General features: G+C 39.7%; 4 protein-coding genes and 1 pseudogene across 4 annotated transcripts; 4 read left to right on the top strand and 1 right to left on the bottom strand.

The window, feature by feature from the left end:
* Positions 1-1,595: 1,595 nt before the first annotated feature.
* Positions 1,596-10,986, bottom strand: LOC145902642 (uncharacterized). Its single transcript, XM_082990689.1, has 18 exons — positions 10,836-10,986; positions 10,274-10,462; positions 9,738-9,900; positions 9,245-9,351; positions 8,643-8,855; positions 8,322-8,445; positions 8,187-8,248; positions 7,655-7,813; positions 7,321-7,426; positions 6,849-6,964; positions 4,640-4,792; positions 4,355-4,452; positions 4,081-4,132; positions 3,890-4,027; positions 3,418-3,588; positions 2,937-3,124; positions 2,362-2,658; positions 1,596-1,904 (listed from the first exon to the last, which is right to left on the bottom strand). Exons 1-18 carry the CDS (start codon positions 10,977-10,979, stop codon positions 1,763-1,765), a joined length of 2,622 nt encoding a protein of 873 aa, XP_082846815.1. The 5' UTR covers positions 10,980-10,986; the 3' UTR covers positions 1,596-1,762.
* A 1,457-nt stretch (positions 10,987-12,443) lies between these two features.
* LOC145903979 (calumenin-A pseudogene) lies at positions 12,444-14,264 on the top strand (annotated as a pseudogene).
* Positions 14,206-15,645, top strand: LOC145903978 (calumenin-like). Its single transcript, XM_082992175.1, has one exon. It carries the CDS (start codon positions 14,304-14,306, stop codon positions 15,231-15,233), a length of 930 nt encoding a protein of 309 aa, XP_082848301.1. The 5' UTR covers positions 14,206-14,303; the 3' UTR covers positions 15,234-15,645.
* A 63-nt stretch (positions 15,646-15,708) lies between these two features.
* On the top strand, positions 15,709-16,218 carry LOC145903980 (DNA polymerase epsilon subunit 3-like). The gene has a single exon (XM_082992177.1). The coding sequence runs from the start codon at positions 15,709-15,711 to the stop codon at positions 16,216-16,218; it is 510 nt and encodes a 169-aa protein (XP_082848303.1).
* A 266-nt stretch (positions 16,219-16,484) lies between these two features.
* On the top strand, positions 16,485-20,556 carry LOC145903977 (pseudouridylate synthase RPUSD4, mitochondrial-like). Its single transcript, XM_082992174.1, has 7 exons — positions 16,485-16,907; positions 17,090-17,258; positions 18,171-18,375; positions 18,604-18,729; positions 19,089-19,213; positions 19,512-19,706; positions 20,256-20,556. Exons 1-7 carry the CDS (start codon positions 16,485-16,487, stop codon positions 20,549-20,551), a joined length of 1,539 nt encoding a protein of 512 aa, XP_082848300.1. The 3' UTR covers positions 20,552-20,556.
* Positions 20,557-22,039: the final 1,483 nt, after the last annotated feature.

The following is a 22,039-nucleotide window of genomic DNA, read 5'->3' as shown; positions in this document are numbered from 1 at the left end:
ACAGTCTTCCGACAATAGCAACATATCAGTTTACGAAACAATTAACTTAATTTTAAATTTAGTTTGTCTAGACTTCACCATGAATCATTGCCTTTCAAGGTACACCAAGATGATGTTTCCATTGTTTGCCCTTTGAGTTTACTGTTGAACCTAAAACTAGACTTTCGCGTGCCCAGACCTTGTATTGAACACACAACAAAACTCACAATGAATAAGAGTTCGCTAATGGGCCGTTACACCACGGAACTTTGTATTCAATTTGCGTTTCCTGCCTCGCCAATGTTGCCATAATACCGAACAGGAGTCTGTTGTCGGCGTAATGGGCAACTTGAACTTAACTTTAGACGTGCAAAATCAACTTGAAACTTTTATGGAAGGTCAGGTTTGCTGAACACAATACATGTAATAACGTACCTAAAAATGAAAAGAATTTGGGTCAAATTGCGGTATTTTCCTCGATAACATAAGTCCTGTTTGCAGGAGTATTGAGTTATAAAAATGGAAAAAAACAGCTCAACCGGTTTTGTATGTCCTATGATATACTGATTGTCCCAGCACTGTGTCTCGATTACGCAATTTGTCGCAAAAAGTCATGTTTGTCTGGTTTACGTTCCATCACAAGGTCGGTCATTAACTCAATTAACGTACTTGAACTTCAGCCCGACAAGCGACAAAACGTGATCTTCCCAGTGTTTCAAAAAACCAATCAGTTGTGAAACTTCTCTTTTTGCTTGTTGCTAAATCTAACTCAATTTTGTGATTTTTAATGCCAGCTTCGTCCACATAGCCAAGCGCTTCCTTATGAAGAAAACACATGTTACATGTACAAATCTTGTGTTGTAGCACGTCAAGCGCAGTACGGGCTTCTAACAAGCTTCAGTATTACAGGTGTTTGAATAGAAAATTAAAGCTGATGCTGACGTTGAACAACAACATCATACTAAACTTAGTTACTTGATGTAATCTTGTTAAAGCTATTTTTGGTAGCTACCTTATCGTAATTAAGTCCGGGTGTATCTTTGGGGAAGGCCTGCTGTGTTAATTTTCGTCAAGTCACGAAGCAAATTAAACCATGGGAATGTGAGGCAGTAATTGGCGTTGTAATCTAGTGATTAACAGACGCAGGTTCTTTGTGATCTCATAACTGCGGTTTGTCCAGAAGAAATAAAAGCTACAAGCTCGTGGAATGTGGATTGATTGCTTCGCAAATCACCGTCGTGCGAACGTTAATTATGACTTTGGAGCCAAGTGATTTAACTTTTCTTACTCTTTCGACTACCAGTTGACGAACGATTATTGAAATTTGATAATATCGTAGTCTGAACTGTTGTGGTTATTGTTTCAAGTTCTAAGCGGACTTTGAAGACGTCCAATGTGTAATATTCTTTGTAGGTTGACTTCCTAAAAACTATGTTTAGAATTAAGTGAGCTTCAGACAGGGCCACTGTTTTTACCTATAAGTTTGGTTACGAACTTGCCTGCTAAATCGCCACCAAGCTGCACTGATGGACCTTATTCGGTCGAAACAGTGGCATTCTCTGCAACTTAATCAAATCACAATTTGCTCTATTACTTGTATTGTTTAGAACATCCAATTGAATGAATGAAAGTGTTTCTATATATGCGATAACTTTGCAAAGACAGTGTCAAGCCATTGAACAAGGACGTCATGTTTGTTATGCCAAAATCGCGGGGCACATGTCATAAAAACGAAAATATTTTGTGCATCTCTGGTGCCGTCTAGCGACAAAAGAAAATTGTCTCATCTGTTACGGATGTAAATAAGGAGTTTTCGGGTGGCAGGATTCAAATTAAACGGCTTTAACTTTCCCTCGATGTTATAGAAATCCGCATCCTCGAGTTCCGTGCCACGCTGTGATATGGAATCCACCGGAAAACCGTCTCTGTGGAAATTATAGTTTGGTATTTTCTGGCAATGAGAACAAGTTCAACGTATTTGGTTCGCAACATTTCATGACTTTTACCTAACAGGCTTTGACAGCTCTAAGTATTTTTACGTACATGTACAATACATTTGTCATTTTAAATCAATGGATTTAATTTCCAGTTCGACGCAAATTCAGGTTTTGAAACTGCTTAGCCTATAACGAAAACAAATTTATGAAGTATTAAATATCCATTCGAATTGTCTCTGGCAAGGTAGCAATATAGTGAGGAATTGTGAAATGGTTTGTCAGGTTTGCACAACATGCCTTATCCCTAGTGTTGCACCTTTCTTCCAACAAGACCAGGACTTGTGACCTCAGCCCACTGGGCCCACGATATATTTTCCAAGCTCTACCAATCTATGCGCAAACCTGATAACTTCTTTTCCACCCAGTAAAGTTAGTGATTACTTACATTTCTTTTTCCCTGCAGATAATCCTGTTACCCAACGCACACATCGATATGAACGTCTCCGAGTCCACTGTGAGATGACTCTGCCAAGGAGGAACACTCCTCTTCCTCCCTTGTTCCACAACATCCGTCGGATTGGATCGGAAATAAGAGTTCAGAATAATTCTGTCCTCATCTTCCGGGAGGTTTGCAGATCTGGGATCGATCCCCATCAGGAAGAGGACTCGGTTTAGAAGAGGAACAGCCAATTCGACAAAGAGGTGCTCCATGGCTTGGTCAAGCTCCTTGAATGTGAGTTTTCTGTGAGTAGAATGGTTTATTATTATGTAACAACAGACAATTAAAAACAGATTCTATGTGCACAAGATTTAAACTCATCGTGGGGTCTGACAAAAGAATTATTTGATGTCGAAATTTTACATTTTCTTGTTACAAAATTGTTGTCGCTTGTTCTGTGTACAATTGCTTACATACTATTAAATAGTATCTTTGTAAAAAGTGATGAAATACTTAACATGACTTTTTCACGATATCAATCCAGCGATAATTACAATGTCGCTTGACCTAACATCTCTCACCCGTCTCTGTCTTTGTCGTTTTGTGTGAAAGTATTTCTGTAGAAAGCTCGCCACGTTGGCGGGAGTTTGCAGAACTTGGCCAGGTACTGGGAGGGCGTGAGTTTTTCCAGACTGCGCATGTCGATGGGGAGTGAAAAGCGGGTGTCGAAACGGCTGCTCCCTTCTCCGAAACTCCCTCCCTGTTGTTCCTGATCGCAAAAGTTCAGCTTACATGCGAAACTTTGTCATTTTATTGATATAAGCAGTTTTAAAGCAATGCTTAGGAGTTTGAATGTGTTATTTCAGATTAAACAAGTTTGATGACATTAACAATAAAAATTTAAAGAAAACAAAGTGATCTTTTCTGGTTATACATGCGACCATCACGTGTTGTCATAAAACCGTTGTTTATCGACAAGTTAAGCAAGTGGTGCAAGAAATACTGACTTTAGCAGACCAAAGACCAAAAACATAGCGAAATTCGCGATAAAAGCTTCCATACCTTGCTGATTTCATCACATGTGAACTCTGTGGTCGGCAGGTTTGATATCTGTGTGTTCGCTGTGTTGGCTTTCAGAGGAAACTTCAGGTTGTCATGGTGAAGAACTAGTTCGGCTCCTGGAGTCAGAACTTCCTTTTCCAGAAACTTCTGCCTCAGCCACGTGTACAGATCCTGTTTGACAATTGCAGTCGCGTTGAAAGAACTCCCACTAATTTTTTGCGATTTTGCAGAGTATTCTACATACAAATGACACGCGGTACATGGAAACATAAGGTAGATCTTGATTAGAATCGTACGTTTCTTTTTATCTGCCTTTATAATTGGCTTGAAAATTGAAACTGTCTAAAGGTTCAATATTAAAATCTCCGGTTCTTGGTGTTTAGTAGAACCGATTATAGGCCCAGTACAAACTCTATGGAGCCAAGTTATTTAGACGTTGACACAAGAAGGGTCTGGTGTTCCAAGCGATTACCTGCAGGTTCTTGTACTCAAGAAACTCCTGTTTGTATCGTTCACCTTTGAAATTAACAGTGACAAGAATAGAATTCCACTGAGGTTGGTTATAACCTCGTACCGGACTTGGCTTTTTAGGGGCTTCGTCTGTTTTTTCCTGAAAACAGAATGCGTTAGTGACGTAATAATGTCTGGGTTGATCTGCGTTACCTTGTTAGGGATTGTTGGCGGCATTTCAGTAAAAGACATTCGCATACTTTCTCTGCAAACAAAAACGGTTAAAATCGCTGCAGTCCACTGGCGAAAAACTAGCAAAAATATTGAGCAGTGGGTTTTATTTATTGTCCCACTTGGAGCATTTTAAAATCAAGCGATAACGATATCTTATCGTGTCGTCCGATATGACTTCCCACACTTAATGAAACACATTAGACTGAAACCTTGCTGAAACTCGTAACAATGGTAAACAAATGGAAGATCACACCTGCGTTTTTTTGATCTGTCGACTCCATCTTTCTTGGGAATGAGTTTAGGAGGTGGAGGAGGAAGGGAGGCCCTTCTTTTCAAAGCAGCCGGATCAATCTGCGGAAATTTCTCGTGTTTAATGACATTTTTGTTAGTTTTATTCCCACATGTGTGTTTGTACATTCCTTCACATATTGAAGCTTATACAAAAAAATTTGATACTTTTAAGCTGTAAAAAGGATTTCATTGCGTAAGCTTTGCGCGGGTTTAACACTAAACCCTAGACCCAGATAAACACACGTACCTGTGGCTCTGAGTTGTTCTGATCCGCATTGTCAGCAAACGTCACAGATTTCTTCAAATCTTCTTCCTTCCCCTCATCCACTTTGGGCATTTTTCCCGATTTTTTACGTTTTTCTCTTTTAGTTTTGTCCGCTTTTGTCGAGGGTGATTTTTCCTGGAATGTTACAATCAACACGTTACGAAAGTGTGTGTGCCAAATGCCAGGGAGTGGTAAAGCATCTAAAACATTAAATTTGATTGTTTATTTCAAGATACGGACAGTGAACACCGTCTCGACTTATCATGTATCAGTATCGCTGGCAACACCATCGTAAAACGCACCATCTGTGCTAGACGTGATAGGTCAAAACAGTGCGCACTGTAAGCGGCTCACTGATCGTTTTTGACTGGTAATTTGAATTTGGTAGATGCCACAATGCGAGCGCAAAAGTATTTAGGCCCAAAAACTGTTAATAAAAAGAAACAGAAGAATGCGCAAATCGTTACTACGGTTGGTCTGATTTTAAAACAACCGACCACTTGATCTTTTGACAGCGTAAGCGCCTTATTTATCTTTTGTTAAACAAAAAACTATTAAGTCAAGGGGTAGCAATAAATCTTTAACAACTAAACGCTGGTAGCGGAAAAAAAAAAATGGCCCTTCCGTCGACGGTCACATCCGGGTGGTTTCGCCTGCAAACATGCGCTTTTGAAATTAGTCACAAGCATTAAAGCAAGGCATTGCTTAGCAATCTTCATACATACTAAGCGCAAAGCAAAGCACTGCTCCAATTAATAATGTCCGAACTAAGCCGACATTGCTTTTACTACAACGGATTTAAAAGTGTCAACGAAAATACGCCTGCGTTATCCAGCTAAATGTTAATACCGAAAGAATTAGTCGCCAGCATGTTAAGCTTGCCTGCAGTACTAAAGCCAGCCTCCTATATGGCATATGCTACAGTGGCAGAAACGCTATGTTGACTTTAGCTGTAGACGTGTAAACCGTCCATTCCTCCCACGGTCGCAAGTACATTGTTCGCTATTCCAAAATAACACACGTTCAATGGTCCGAGGTTGTGAACTTAGCGCACCAGCATATAAGATCGCCTTTTGTAAAGTTGTCCGTTTTCCGGAACGAATGTTAGTTCTGTCCGCGGCGCAATCCCCGTGTTGTCATAAGCGGCGCTTTGAAGAAACGCACTATTTTATTAAACCGCAATTCTCCGTGATTACAACCTTGTGTTGAAATCGAGTATGTAGAAATCCTGATAAATATTTTTTGTGGCCTTCGAGCGAGGTTTATGTTGTAGTTTTGGTTTGGAAAATATCCGAAAATCGCAAGATCGTTATCGCAGCTGGACGCTTGTTTGGTCACAATGGACGTGACGTAAGCAATACGTCAGGGTTTGGGTTTGGCGCCAAACAGTCAGCCTTCAAGAAGGTATGAAATGTAGAATGTTGAACGATGCTGTGCTAATTTACTCACTGAACAAAAAGCGATGATTTAATTTGGTTTAGAATTTCTTTTCATTTGACGTAACAATGCCATTTAAACCCTACTTTTTTCAGTTCGCGCGTTTTTCAGTCCATGCAGGATACATAGTAGAATTTTCGGTAACAAACAATATGCAAAAGGCCAAAGCGGCACCAATGCGGCTACCAAATGGAAGTTATGCCATGAATTAGCATGCCTTTAAGATTAAACAATTACAGCACATGCCGATTGGTAAAATGAACTAAACTTCACCAACGCAGAATTCAGATCCAACTACATGAATCATTGAGTATTGCCGGAAATCCATTTGATTCCGTAAAGCATGTCAATTACTGTACATGTATAGAAATGGTTGCAAGTAAAACTTGCGTTTTATGAAGTGATTTTGTTTTGGCGGCTGGTGATATTCGAAAATTGGTCTAAATTCCATAAAAATATAATTAAAACAGTGTCATGTAGGATGTCAATGATAAGCGGCTACGAGATATACCGATTGCTCTGCGGAAGCTGAAGCGAAAGCGTTAGTGGAACAGGCATAGGGGTCTGGGGCTGCGCGATAAGCTGATAGCGAGGTTAGACCGGCGGAGGCCTTCGATTTGCTGCTGCTGCGAACACGGACCACTGGACCAAGCGTTGATGGAAGCGGCGAAGCGCCGATGATGCTGGTATTGCTGCTGCTGCTGCGGCGGCGGCGATGGCGACTTTGTTGATCTCTTGGCAAAGCTGAAGATACCGAGAAGACTGGCGGGGGTGGAACGGTGTTCCGGGCCTCGTTGGCGGCTTTGCAAGCGTCACAGAGATGACGACGCTCCATAGGTTCGTCGCAGCAAAAGTAGAATATGCTTCTGCCTGCGGACGAAACGGTTGGAATACAGTTTCAACATTATACGTTCACGTGAAAAGCTGTTTGTGTTAAATTGGACTGTCTATACAAGTGTTACTTGGACACGTGCCATACGTGCCATTGTGGTAATTGTAAGAGTCGATACTTGTTGAAATTGGTTTTATACTTGTTGAAATTGGCCCTATGTTCATTATTTAAAAACGCAACAGTTAAATTTAAATTATTTTAAGCCATTCAATACACCTGTATTCATGACATCCTAGCTTGTTTTGTCTAAGTGTCCCTGACTGTTTTAACAGGTCACGTCTTCTCAAGCATCGATTTACCAGCGTATTGGTATTTACCCTCCAACGCCACCTACCGGTTAAATGTTTATCGTCGCGGACCATCGGTCCTTTGGCTGAAAAGAGAAGTTCGATTGTTCTGCTGCCCTCTAGTGCTTCACCTCGAGATATTTTGATAAAATGCTGAAATGATAAAATGCACTTTTACATAATTGATCGTAATATTGTGGGTGTTTAATGTTTTTGTTGTTTAGGTTTGAAAAATAACGCACGATAAACCCCAAAAATGCCGAGTAAAGCAAACCAGGCGAACAAATGTCAGTAAGTACAAACTGTCATGACTGTGGTTCTTAATAAGAAAAGGCTTGTTGTAATTATGCTACAAAAAACTTTTGTAGAGGGATTTCTTACTTGGCAGCAAATATCTTCGATCACTTCCACTGTGCGATTTTCCGCTGGACACAAAATCATCTCCTGCACTCCGATTTCTCTGTAGAAGAGTTTTGGTTCGGGTTCGGCCGAACACAGTGGCTTCAAACTGTGCTTTGTAACACACTGCACCAGAATCCACTGAAAGTCGGTATTTTTTTTTTACTTTGCATCATAAAAGTAGAAAAATATTCACGGAATACAATTATCGTGTTTGTCTAACTAAAAAGTTGAACTGGCGGAATTAAATAGCAGTCAGCCATGTCCACCCCCGATCTGTTTAATATTTGGCTTAACCTTGACTAGTGCGCACCCGGATTCTGCAGGCCTCAATCACCAACACTTGTTTCAACATAACCATATACTTTCAGTTCATGTCGAAGAAAACCTGTTTGATAATGCGTGTAACTTGTTTTCCACCATTATAACCGTGGCCTCGGACCACTTTATATTACCAAATAATGCGTGTAAAACAAACTTGGGAATCAAGGTGAGAGTAGAGTTGTTAGCTTACATTTTTCCTTCCCTTCACTCCACGTGGTTCGTCCCATGCTGTCGTTGGCCTGGACTTCTTACCTGTAAACAACACAACAAAACGAAAACTTGTCGAATCGTTCAACCGCAGTTTCTAGAAACTCTATATCGCCACCTCGTGGAAGAGTAAGCGATCTGATCCAAAATGAGTGACGTCCACATGCGACCGATTGGCTGCGTTCGGTGACGTCATCAATCTCGTCATCGTTGCAAAAAGAGCAAGATCGTGTCTGCTGCAACTGTAAGCGAATATCGTTAGGTCAGGATAGAAGCGACATACAATTTAATCACGTTGGTCGATAGAATAATTAAAATATGGTCTTCTGGAAATAAACTTTGCAAAATCACATAACATTTCGAAAAAGTACAACAAGGCTTCGTAATCCTGCAGGGGGTGCCACCGAGTTTTATACGTCGTAAAATAAGAACAACGCACGCTGTTGTAGTTTCGCAGGGACTTTCCCGAATGACGTGATGGCAGACGTGCAGAGTGACGTCGAGCGCGGGAATTTTCTTCCACTTTCACTGCGTCGACCCCGAGGTAAAAAGTTCGGTCTTCCATCCAAAGACTCGAACATCGCGAGATTTTGTCGGCGAGCAAGTTGATTGGACAAGATGTTACCTTGGCAACTGCAGGGTCCGCCGGTTTCTGTGTGATGTTATATGGTTAACGCTTCGTGGAAACTGATAAATTGGTTGAAGCTTAGAATAAATCACTACAGTTTCAAATATATCAGTCAAACAACATTTTGGGAAACAAGTATAACGAATGTACGATAAAACTTTAATTTATGATTGTTTGCACAAAGCAAGTTTGGTGTCAATTTTATTTTACTTTGTAAGTTATTTCTACTTCAAAACGAAAAAGTTTGTTTTCCGATTTGCCTCAATTTTGCAAACTGTGCATTGTTTAATCCACACAATTCGGTACAAAGCTTGATATGTAAATAGATAAAACATGTAATCTGAATCTTGCGGTAAACGGACTTCAAACTTTCACCGGTTAGCGGATTCAAACCCGGACACACGTTTTCTCACCTTTTGTATCCTCGTCAATTCCTTCCTGCTTTTCAGATCAAGTCGGTTTTCAAAGTGGGTTTTGCAAATCTGACACGATTGATGTTGGTATCCGACCCTCGGAGAAACTGAAACGTATCCAAAACTTTTATCATATTTCCAAAGGTTGGTCAATGTTTGTCCCATAACAAAACCGCGGTCAGGCCTTGTTAATCCGGACCACTTGGTTCAGTCATATAATGTGTTTATTGTTGTATCTAGTTTAACGAATTCGATAAAATAAAGGGTGAAATACGTGGGAATGCATACATGGAAGACTTCTGTCGGATTTACGAGGTCTGACTGTACTAAATATAACTAAATTATGGCTAAGTTAATGCAACTGTGAAAAATTGGTGTATTTTGAATTAATACATAATGTAAAAAAACTGCAACAAACAGCGTATAATTTGGTTAAGTGAGGACGTGTTTGAACGTGCTTCGTTATAAGATACGTTAGAAGTTTATGCCTGACCCCCTGTTGATTGCATTCCAGCTTCGTCCTGATCGTCCGAACTGGGGCTGCAAGGTCGAGCTGGTGGTGAAGCGACGTCGCTGTAACCATCATGGCGCCAACAGAAACTTCGGAAAACGTTTTCGCGTCTCGGTGAAACCGCGCTTGGTTCTGGTGTCGGTAGCTGCGAGGGAAGGAGTGGAACCTTATTATACGTTCTGAAATGTTGCGTTTCAAGTTGTCGATCTTACTTCAGGCTTTATTTTGTGTTGGGATAATTTTGTAACCTTGCCTCAACCATCTCCGGCGAACTTGGTGGTCGAGTTTGGTTACAGCGGTTTCAAATTCAAGGTTTTCACGCATAGAAATTTACGCGTTCAAAAGAGATTAAACGTGTTTACATATAATAGCCCTATCCATATTGATTTATATATAAAGCGCCATTTCTAGCACATAACTATAAGCAAAGCACCACCGACACAAACACAATTTATTCGTGTCTGTTTACATTCACTTGTGTATTGGAATCTCTTTAAAAACTCTAGATCTCACAATACCGCTAGTGTTTCTGGTTGTTGTGTCTCCAACGTTTCTTCGACTGGAAAGTCTGTTTGAGTCATGACGTCAGATCTTGATTTGCTAACTTCTAATACAGGTTGTTGATTGTTGTTGCTTTCAGGTGGGGGACTAAGATCACTCACATAACCTGACGACCGAACCGTGGACGTTCTCGCGACACTGAAGTTCTGCAATTATTTGTTGTTCTTTTATTTCAGCAAGTTTCGAATAAGCTTCGAATATTTGCATTCGCACTTCAAAATGTAATGTGAGGTACACTTTAGCAACGACTTGACCGTAAATATTTTATATTAAAGCATGTTTGCGAATAGCTTACGTGATTTGCTTTGGTTGTTTGAAATGACCAAAATATCTATTTTAAATCATTGCTGTTGTGTTTAGGTGGTGAGAGTAAGGTTGAAAGTATGCTATATATCGGCAAAACAACGATGAGCCTGCACTGTATTTAAAACGAAATCATCTTGAATTGTCCACTTAAGCCAAAAAACGTTGCCGCATCAAATAAAAACCTTAAACGTAGAATATAATACATTAACTTACGTTTAACGATTCTCGCCTTTCGAGGCTAAACACATCATCTTCCAGTTCCTCCAATTCTTCATCGTCATTTTTGAAAAGTACGCACTTGGAAGGGTTACTGCAGCAAGTTCCGTGCAGGGAACTGTATTCGCCACAACCATCCATTCTCCCGAGCACGTATTCCGTTTCAAATCAGCATGTACAGTTGGTTTTTCGGCCACAGTTTTTAATATACTGAACTGCTGGTGTTTAGTATGCACTTGCCCCGTTCAAGCTATGCTCATTAGTCATTCCAGGGACGGCGAATTCAAGAGCTTCTCCAGCGAAGTGAGCAAACAAGTTGAGAAGCGTAGCACAGCCATATGTCAAGTGGTGGCGTTGGGTCGTTTTCGAGACCAATTCATTGTGAACTTTGGGTACTTCAGATTGTTCTTCAAGCCAGGCACGTGACTTCTTCCCGGTGACGACGGATTTAAAGTCATTGTTCGCAATATTTATAGCCTGTCTTTTGGTGAAGGAATTCGCAAAGCTTTCAGTGCAACATTCTGTGTTTAAATAAATTTTCCACCTTTCAAGCAGTTTGCAGTACGCACTGATAATGTTAAGAGTTTGTCCAATGTTGTCCCCTTCCTCGCTTAAAATAGCTATGTAAAACGAAATTAGCCACTTCATAATCTAGTTGTTTCGTTTGGATGCGACGTTTATTTGGTGTTGTACGTAAGGTTTAGTATATAGAAAGATGAAGCCTATCTTGGCTTGTCATACCACGGTCACGACGTACTTTAAACTGTGAATATACGATTTAACGTAATTTTTAAAAGAAATGGCAGTAGGCCTAATTGTTTCTTATACTATTTAGTATTTTTCAGTCCAAACTACTGCCTTGACAGATCCTTTATATTACAGCTTACCTGTAGCGTACAATAATATACGACAACCCTTCAAGTTTATTATTGTTGAGTTAACTTGATAATGTTAATACATTACCAACGTCAACATGACTTACAAACATATCGTTTCAATTGTGGTACTTTTAATTTGTAGTTTTGTGTCTAATATATTTTCCCAACATATAAAAAAAACAATAAATTTACGGTTGATTTGACAAATCGCGATCACTAGATGTCGGTATTTCGCGGCATGGGAAAGTGGCGGTTCTGACTTTGGTGATGTGTACTTTTGTGAGATTTCCATTTCCTGTCTGTGCAAGTCGCCTTCTTCGCCGGTTCTCGGTCGGTTTCCGAGATGATAACGATGCAATCTCTGCTGACGTGTAGCTATTCGCTATAAATGTCGTGATTCCGTGAAGGTGAGCTTTTGTTGGTATATTGTACAGTACCTACTGTATGTCGATGTGCAAATAGTTAAAGTTGGTTAGTGGTTATTATTAGTCTTGTCAGGGTTCAGAGCATAAAAATAGTGACTAAGTTAAAGAGGTTGTTGTGCAAAATCAGTGGTTTTGAAAAAGTCACATTCTTCTGCAACACAAATGAAATGGTCATTTTGATCGTGTGGGAAAGATTTTGAGTAAATGGGATACAATAACAACCAATAATAATGAGACATGTCTTGTACCTGATTGGAAAAATGTCACAGTTCCAGAATACATACTTTTACCATCAAAACCATAAGGCATTAACATGCAAAAAACTTTCATTAATCTGTGCATTGTTTGCACAATTAACATCTGCAGAAACAAATTATAAACTTTCCAATCTGGAATCTGTAAAATTTTGCATGCATTGGAACAGCCTATACTTATAGGCTATAATAACTTTCATGTCAAAACCGATTAATTCTGTGGATTTGAGTCTAGTTTTGTTCCCAAAATATCCCTGGTATTCATACAATATGTGGGTATAATGGACTACTGTTTTAAAGACTGCCTATATTGGCTTGTGCAACATTTGGATTTGATTTGGCATGCAACTTCTGGTGTTGACAATGTTTACTAAGTTTATTTGCACCCTCTGTGAAGGGTTAGTTTGATAATTTTCAAAATGACCTTAAAGTTGATTGTGGTAATTTTGTTGGTCGGTTTGGTGTGTGCCAATCAGCCAGATGATCGTGTCATTGACCAAGCACTCAGCGACGAGCCTAAAGGATCTCCGGATTATGACCATGAGGCATTTCTTGGTTCAGACAAGGCAGAGGAGTTTAAAAATCTGGATCCTGAGGAAAGCAGAAGAAGACTGGGGATCATTGCTGACAACATTGATAAAGACAAAAACAGCAAAATTACTCAGGAGGAGCTGGAGGACTGGATCACTTTTACCCATGACCGATACACCAAAGAGGATTCTGACAGACAATTTAATACATACGATAAAAATAAAGACGACTTAATTGAGTGGGATGAGTATAAAACTGTGAGTTATGGATTTCTTAAAGATGAAGATTCAGAGGACGGCAGTAATAATCAGTACAAGCATTTAATTGAACGAGATCAACGTCGCTGGGCTGCTGCTGATGATAACGGCGACAATTCTCTGACAAGGACTGAATTTGCGTTTTACATTCACCCTGAAGAATTTGTGCACATGGGTGATATCGTGGTCCAGGAGACACTGGAGGACATCGACAAGGACAACGATGGCAACATTGACTTGAATGAGTACATAGGGGACATGTACAATGCAGAAGAGGGAGGGGAGGAGCCTGAGTGGGTTGCAACCGAAAAAAAGCACTTCAAAGAATTACGGGACTTGAATGGAGATGGAAAGCTGGACCTCAAGGAAGTGAAACTATGGATTTTACCCGAGACGCACGTGGATCACGCTCATGTTGAAGCGAAGCATCTGATCGCAGAAGCCGATGAAAATAAAGATGGTGAATTAGATAAAGACGAAATCTTGGCACACCATGAGACTTTTGTTGGTTCCCAAGCCACTGACTTTGGGGAAGCACTAGCTAGACATGATGAATTTTAGAAAATTCTGTCTGATGTTGCAATGTGGAGCACAAAATGTCCTAAAGCGCTGCAAGTCAAAATAGTTTATCAGCCCAAATTTTGTCAATTGGTCTTCCAGTATTAGTATGCTCGAACAAAACATATATGTGCTCTGTAAGCTTCAATGTCTTTTGCAATCATTTTTTGGCATATTGTGTTTATCGAGTGTTCTGTTCTACTGTTACATAATGCTAGCTCTAATGCCAAAAAAAAATCATGTTTACATTTTATTCAATAGAGACCTATGGTGCTCCACTGTATTATTCACCAAACTACACCAAACCTGCTACCTGACATATACACAGTTTTTTTGTACCCACTAAACTTTTACAGAAGCAAACTTTAAATTGGGTTGATAATTGCAATTTTTTTTAGTTATGAAGCAACTTTTTGTCCACTGCTATATTGTAGCCAAGTGCTTTGCCATTAGTTTGTAATAGTTTTAGTGTTTAGTGCAACTCTCCCAACCAATATTCATCGTTATTTTTTGTTTTTATCAGTTTATTTTAGGAGTATTTTGGTTCATAAACTAAAATAGAATGATTTTGAAACTGACCCTATTAGGTCTCTTTGCTTCGGTTGCCATGGCAGCTGTTGCCAAGAAGGATCGTGTCCTTGACCATAAGTTGAGCGACAAAACACCAGGCTCACCTGAATATGACAATGAAGCCTTTTTGGGTGTCGAGGAGGCGGAGAAATTTAAAGAGTTGTCACCGGAGGAAAGCAAAAGACGACTTGGAGTGATTGCCGACAAAATTGATGCGGACAAGGATGGCAAAGTCACAGAAGAAGAACTTCAGAAGTGGATTGTCTTTACGCAACAGCGCTACATCCGTGAAGATGCAGATAAACAATTCGGCACACACGACGCTGACAAAGATGGAAAAATTCATTGGGACGAATACAAAAAAGCCACCTATGGATTTTTGAGTGAGGAAGATGCTCCCGAACAAGCTGATGGTTTTAGTTACCAGCAGATGATGGACAGGGATGAAAGGCGGTGGAATAAAGCAGACACTGACGGCGACAAAGCATGCACTGTTGAAGAATTCCGCACCTTTCTTCATCCTGAAGAGTTCGAACACATGAGGGACATCGTTGTCCAGGAAACTCTGGAAGACATCGACAAAGACAAGAATGGGTTTGTTGACCTCCAAGAGTACATTGGTGATATGTTCAACCCAGCCGATGGAGAAGAACCAGAATGGGTGGGAACCGAGAGACAGCAGTTTGCCGAATTCAGAGATACTGACAAAGATGGCAAGCTTAACCTGGAGGAGGTGAAACAGTGGATCATGCCTGAAGACTACAACCACTCTGAGGCTGAAGCTAAGCACCTTATTTATGAATCTGACGATGATAAAGATGGAGTCCTCACCAAAGAAGAGATTATTAATCACCACGACAAGTTCGTTGGATCCCAAGCCACCGACTGGGGTGAAGCTTTGAATAGGCATGACGAGTTTTAATTATGGACAAGAGCCCCCCTTCATTTGTTATATAATATGGGATTACAACTTCGAGCAGTTAATAGCACTATTGCAGTTTACACAGAATACTTTTGTTCTTTTTGTTGACTGCCTTATTTCTTACTCTTTTTGTTGTGAACCGTATCAGCATTACCTTGAACTAAAATTCTTGTTTCAGTTTTTCATGTTTTCCAAATGAAGCTTTTGCCAAAAGAAAATACGGTAGCAAAATTTATTTTACCTTGCCATGACCTTTCTTCCATCTTGTGTTGCCTTGTCTGTCATGCAAAAGTTCTGTTGTATCAAATAATATATCAGTCCTACAATGTTGGCATTTCTTCTCTTTCAGTATTGTGTGACAAGAATATTATGGGCTCGGACATGCAGTCACAATAAACCATGGTTTCACGTTTGTTGTATTTATTATCACATACACATTTCCACATATTTGTAATAAATATATTCATACATCATCATGTTCTTTAGGAAAGTTCTAATCAACATTTCTGCAGAAAATAGTTTAAATAGTGAAATGGCAGAAAAACCTGAAGATTTGAACCTGCCCACTTCCGTGATAACTAGAATCATCAAAGAGGCACTGCCTGAAGGCGTAATTATGTCCAAAGAATCAAGGGCGGCCATCTCAAAAGCTGCCAGTGTTTTTGTCCTGTACTGCACCTCCTGCGCCAACAACTTCGCCATGCAGCAAAAACGTAAAACTCTCAAGGATGTTGACGTATTTGCAGCCCTCGAAGATATGGAGTTTGAGAGTTTTATTCCCATACTCAAAGACCAGGTGGAAAACTTTAAAAAAGAACAAAAGGGCAAAAAGGTGGCCTCTGAAAAACGGAAAAAAGCGAAAGAGGCAAACGCCAACTCCCCAAACAATGTCTCACCGAACAAAACTGACGGCGATGATGTTGAAATGAAAAATGTTGAAGACAATGACACTTCTGTTAATGATAGCATTACAGTGGACGAGTAAATACCTTCCTGTTGATAATTTCACAAACAACTGAAAGGCAATAAACATTACAACCAACTGCCTTGCATTCTATTCTTGTAATCTTCTTCTTCCAAAGCCAAATATTATCTTAAACAATTCGAATACAATCAACACTTTTGCACATCAAACCTATTTTAATGCCGTGCATAACTTGTTTACCATGTTTAAATGTTATTGTAAATGATTTGCTGACCTTAAATCTGCCCAGGAATAATGTTCGTTTTGTAACCATGCATTTTTTGTAGATGCTAAAGAGTAGCATAATATTTCGTGGGGTCTCTGCCTTAGCAAGATCCTCTTGCACAACAGAAAATGCAATTTGTTACTTTGCCTGCAAAAGGAACCAAGTAACTTCCAAGGCACTTAGACACACTGAGACCCAGGAAAAGATCCCTTACCCCATTACAAAGTTTGTGCAGCGAACTTTGCGCACTCGTGCTCATGCCACGACAAAACCAAGTGCACCAACGTGGGACGAAATGATAAAAGACATTGACTCTGCAGCAGAACCACCTAACAGGCGACCCCAAGACGTTGTTAAAACAATTTCCAAAGACCAAGACAAGTTTAAAATTGAAAAATCTGACCATAGCGTGGCCAGAAATGAGCGCTCCTTAGTGACTGGCATGGATATTGCGAAACAACTTCGACAAAAGAGAAAGAATAAGGTGATGATTAAATTTTTTAAGGCTTCCAGCTTTGCCATGGTTTGTGACATGAATTTGTGTGCAATGCTTATTATTATGTTATTGGAAAAACTTGTCTTGAAGGAGTAGACATGATATCCCTTTGATTAGTGACCAAACTAAAACACTCAGCATGCATATGTATTAAATGCCCTGTATTGCAGAGTGCAGTGGCAGAACTTGATCCAGTAAAAAGAGCAATTCGAGCTTTCCAAGTACCAGATTACACATATGAAGAAGATGAGTTAATAGCGAAGCATATTCGACGCAGGGTTGTCTACGCTGACAAAAATATGGTTATTTTCAACAAACCCTATGGACTGCCAATTCATGGTAAGCCGTGGTAAAACATTTGTGATTATATTACAAAGATAATAAGTATGTTGAAATATAGATGTATGTTGATTTTATATGGTGAATAATTATGCACTGCAAGTCATTAAAAAATCAGGATTTATTGATGGGAAACATATAATGTATATATAATTATACCAAGTATTTAGTTTGGTCAGTACAATTTGCAAGGCACACATGTTCCTAAAAATTTACTATCATTTACATATACTCAGTGGTCAGTGGTGTTTGTTGTGTCATTCCAAGATTTAGTGGTTTAATTTGCAATCTTTTACAAAACATGACCAGCACTTATTCCCTTCACCCAACCAAACAGTTGCCTCCTCATCCCCCTTAGTACTGGCCAAGTACATGCTGTCATTACTTTTCACAGACGTAGACGTGGCATTTTTTATGTCTGAAGTTAAATAAGTACATTAGGAAGGATGAGCAGCTTCCAGTAAGCTGCTATGGTAAGGTTATTCTGGTGCCTTATTTTGGGAAATTGCATCCTGTCGCACAAAAGCCTTATGTGGGTTTTGTATCCTTCCACTTTTTACCAGTTCATACAGGTGCGGTGGAGGTGCAACAGGCTTTGTGTACAATACATCCACAATGTTTTGCTCTGATACCTATTGTTTTAAATGTTATCGTAATAATGGACTCCTTTTTATTAAATACCAATTTTTTTCACATTAATTGACATGTTTTTGTGAAATACAACTGGCGGTTTTATCTTAAAATTTGCATATATTATTTTTGCCGAACATATTTTTTTCACCAAGTGGTTACAACCATACATGCAGTCAATGTAAAGACTAAACATGTAATTTTCACATGTGTTTGATTTTGCTTCACAGTATTATGTATATATATGTAATCTCTGACTGTAACAAAAATGTTTGTGTTTAGATGGAGATGGGCTGAAGAAAAACATCAAAAGAGTCCTTCCAATGGTGTCTAGGATGGTGCACGGGATCAGTACAAATATTCCTCTCGCACTCTGCAACCGACTTGACAAGAACACAACCGGGGTGATAGTGTGTTGCGCAGATCCAGAACTTGAAAAGCACATTAAGAAGATGTTTCGGATGCACTTGATTTGCAAGAAAGTTTGGTACGTCGAAGGTTATTTTTTTGCAAACATTCTTTCAAGAAAGTATAACTTTTTTAACGGAAAACAGTGTTTTTTTTACATTTGTGCCAGTTTTAGTAGTTTGTATGTTGGTTATATTTACTTTTGCTTTGATTTTGATTACTTTTTTGTACTTCTATTAAAGTATTTCTTGTCGTAAACCTATTTTTGGAATCATATTAAACAGGAACTGAATACAAATTTAATTAGGGCAATTGTCATTGGTGTTCCACAACCACAAGAGGGCATAATTGACATTCCGATTGGAGAAGGTCATTTTACCGACCGCAACTCTTCGAAGAAATTTTCACGAATGGTTGCCAAACCAAACGTCAGGTAAGAACCATGTCCTGGCAGAAACCACTTCATTCTAGACAAAACAATGCTATAAGTATATAAGTTTGTTGCTATACCGGGACCTTTTGTGCCCCCTAAAGTTTGTGAAACCACAACAAGTCCTTTTTAGTAGCATTTTTTTGGATAAGGTGAAATTCCCTTTCAAAAATGTCACAGCTAATGCAACAACATGTCAGACCTGACAAAAGTAGTAACTAAATAAACCATTGCAATATTTGGCATCAAATATTTTTTTTTATGTAAATTGTTCTCATTTGAATAAAATTAGCCAAAATTTTACTCAGCTGCTGATTATTTTGTAATTCCCAATTGTTTCACGTTCTTTGCCACATATTAAGGTACGACCCTATGACGGGTGAGGAAACACCTCAGAGTATACAGCGGGGCCAAAGAGCAATCACAAAGTACAGAGTGATCGATTATCAGGGAGAAGTGTCCTTGGTTGAGTTTGAACCTGAAACAAGTACGTTGAAGTAGAATGTGTGTATATTGGTTGATTTCCACTGTGATTAATCTTTGACTAAAAAAATAGATACTGTTGATATTTGTCAAAAAATATTTGTTAGGATCATTATTACCCAATTTATGTGTTGAAATAATTGTTTTTTGGGTGTTTGTGGTCATTTATGTTTTGTAGTTGCCATGGAAAGTGATTTTATTTCAACGCAAACTTATCCTACAACTGACTTATGTGATTTTGAAAAATTTGATGTGATAATTGCCAACAATGTAAGAGTTCACATTTTATGTTGATTTTTTAGCTGCCAAACATCAAATCAGAGTCCATGCAGCTGATGGCTTGGGCTGCCCAATTCTTGGCGACCACAAGTACTCAGAACTGGGCTCACTGGCGCCACAAAAACTTTCCCCTCTAATGCTCAAAAGACTTCAACTGCCGTCGACCAAAACCCGCCACATACCCATGCACCTCCACCAAAGTCAGATCCTAATTCCTGGTGAGGTTTATTTTTAAGCTGTTGTAAAATCATTGTATCTTATTGTATCTTCATGCTTTGGTTTTGTCCCATGTGAAATTTGCATTTTTGGAGTTTTGCTGTATAATATGCGTTGCCCTCGTTGTGTTGTGTTGTAAGTAAAATAACCAGAACCAATCGTTCAACAAAAATGTTGTTTCGAAAGTGGCGCCTGAAACAGTTTGTTATTAAAGATGGTCAGCAAAGCAAATGTGTAACTGGTATGAAAGCACACGTCTTGTGTTTAAGCGTCTATATCCCAAACATTGTACAAGGCTTCATTTTGTTTTCTTGTGATTGGTAGCAGCCGCAATGCTGATGGTGACACGTTCAATGTAATAGTCCCAGTACATATATTAAAATCTATCGTTTTTAAATTCTACTCATGTAAGCGTGTGTTCCGTGGAATGTAATGGAATGCATGTTTGACCTTTTATTCACCTGTTTGGCAAACCAAGTTTTAATTGTAGAAAGTTGTAAAACTTTTCGTGAATTTATAAATTTTTTTTTTAATATTTCCGTTCTTTCCAGACGTGTTTAAAGATCAACGGAAGCGCCACCTAGTGGTTGGATCGCGGGTCCCCGCCCACTTCGAACGATCGATGAAACTTTTCGGTCTGCGAGCCGGCGTTCCGTCCCCGTGGAATGTTAAACGTCTTCCGCCCCCTGACCTTGAAGCCCCTCCCGCGGACTTCAGAAATCCCCTTTATCACGACCCGACAGTGGAAAGTACGGAAGAAAGACGAGAGTCGGGGGAAGATGGCGAAAAAGATTGCGTTTTCGTTTTTCGTCCGCAGGTCAACGTGAAATACAAGAAGTTTTATTGATGTTATTTCTCTGTCTGCGTTTCAAAAGGGCAGGCGAACAGCAACGCTTTTTAAAGTTGTTTTATCTTCAACAATGTTAGTTTTTTTTAAGACCGCATATCAGTGTTTCTATTAAAAAAGTTTCACCCGAGGTGAATGCCCTCCTTGTAATCCTCTGTAACAGGGAAACTCAGTTACGCCATTGAGGTCAAATTAATGGTTGAATGAGTGGGAAGGCCCATGTTATTGCCGGGGCGATTTTAAGCATGTTAAGTGCAGTTTTAGTGCATTTTTTTTGCCCTTCTTAATCAGGTATAGTCATTTGGTGCTGGGTGCTGTAAAAAAGTTACCTCAAAAAGCAAAAAATGTTCAAGGGGATGTCGCTCAAAAATAGAATACAGAAGAATACTTTAATTTATGATTTTATGAATTAGAGACATTAAATCTTCGGTCGATTTTCGAAAAAACACCAAGGCTCCTTTCCGTTTTTCCGGATTTCGTCCGATACAAAAATGTCCACTTGTGGGCGGAAATCGCCGGAATATTCCAGTTCAAAACCGGTTGGTGCCGGTTTCAGCAGCCTCTCGAACCTCCAAACCGGTTTAAACCGGAATTCGAGACATTAAACTTTCGTTCGATTTTCGAAAAAACACCAAGGCTAACCCCTTTCGGTTTTTCCGGATTTCGTAACCCCTTTCCGTTTTTCCGGATTTCGTCCAATACAAAAATGTCCACTTGTGGGCGGAAATCGGCGGAATATTCCAGTTTAAATCCGGTTGGGGCCGGTTTCAGCAGCCTCTCGAACCTCCAAACCGGTTTAAACCGGAATTCGAGACATTAAACTTTCGTTCGATTTTCGAAAAAACACCAAGGCTAACCCCTTTCCGTTTTTCCGGATTTCGTCCGATACAAAAATGCCCACTTGTGGGCGGAAATCGCCGGAATATTCCAGTTTAAAACCGGTTGGGGCCGGTTTCAGCAGCCTCTCGAACCTCCAAACCGGTTTAAACCGGAATTCGAGACATTAAACTTTCGTTCGATTTTCGAAAAAACACCAAGGCTAACCCCTTTCCGTTTTTCCGGATTTCGTCCGATACAAAAATGTCCACTTGTGGGCGGAAATCGCCGGAATATTCCAGTTCAAAACCGGTTGGGGCCGGTTTCAGCAGCCTCTCGAACCTCCAAACCGGTTTAAACCGGAATTCGAGACATTAAACTTTCGTTCGATTTTCGAAAAAACACCAAGGCTAACCCCTTTCCGTTTTTCCGGATTTCGTCCAATACAAAAATGTCCACTTGTGGGCGGAAATCGGCGGAATATTCCAGTTTAAAACCGGTTGGGGCCGGTTTCAGCAGCCTCTCGAACCTCCAAACCGGTTTAAACTGGAATTCGTGACATTAAACTTTCGTTCGATTTTCGAAAAAACACCAAGGCTAACCCCTTTCCGTTTTTCCGGATTTCGTCCGATACAAAAATGCCCACTTGTGGGCGGAAATCGCCTGAATATT

The sequence above is a fragment of the Ascidia mentula genome, chromosome 5, assembly GCF_947561715.1.
Source record: "Ascidia mentula chromosome 5, kaAscMent1.1, whole genome shotgun sequence".
Classification (NCBI taxonomy): domain Eukaryota; kingdom Metazoa; phylum Chordata; class Ascidiacea; order Phlebobranchia; family Ascidiidae; genus Ascidia; species Ascidia mentula.
This window is presented reverse-complemented; position numbering and strand designations above follow the sequence as displayed.

Bases quoted from the DNA above. Each gene is read 5' to 3' on its own strand.
- LOC145903977 (XM_082992174.1), top strand. From the start codon at position 16,485: ATGCTAAAGAGTAGCATAATATTTCGTGGGGTCTCTGCCTTAGCAAGA. The intron at 18,376-18,603 runs GTACGTCGAAGG...AAATTTAATTAG, and splicing joins TTGATTTGCAAGAAAGTTTG to GGCAATTGTCATTGGTGTTC. The intron at 18,730-19,088 runs GTAAGAACCATG...CCACATATTAAG, and splicing joins GTTGCCAAACCAAACGTCAG to GTACGACCCTATGACGGGTG.
- LOC145903978 (XM_082992175.1), top strand. From the start codon at position 14,304: ATGATTTTGAAACTGACCCTATTAGGTCTCTTTGCTTCGGTTGCCATG.
- LOC145902642 (XM_082990689.1), bottom strand. From the start codon at position 10,979: ATGGATGGTTGTGGCGAATACAGTTCCCTGCACGGAACTTGCTGCAGT. The intron at 10,463-10,835 runs GTAAGTTAATGT...AAATAATTGCAG, and splicing joins AAAGGCGAGAATCGTTAAAC to AACTTCAGTGTCGCGAGAAC. The intron at 3,125-3,417 runs GTATGGAAGCTT...TTTTGCGATCAG, and splicing joins CATGTGATGAAATCAGCAAG to GAACAACAGGGAGGGAGTTT.
- LOC145903980 (XM_082992177.1), top strand. From the start codon at position 15,709: ATGTTCTTTAGGAAAGTTCTAATCAACATTTCTGCAGAAAATAGTTTA.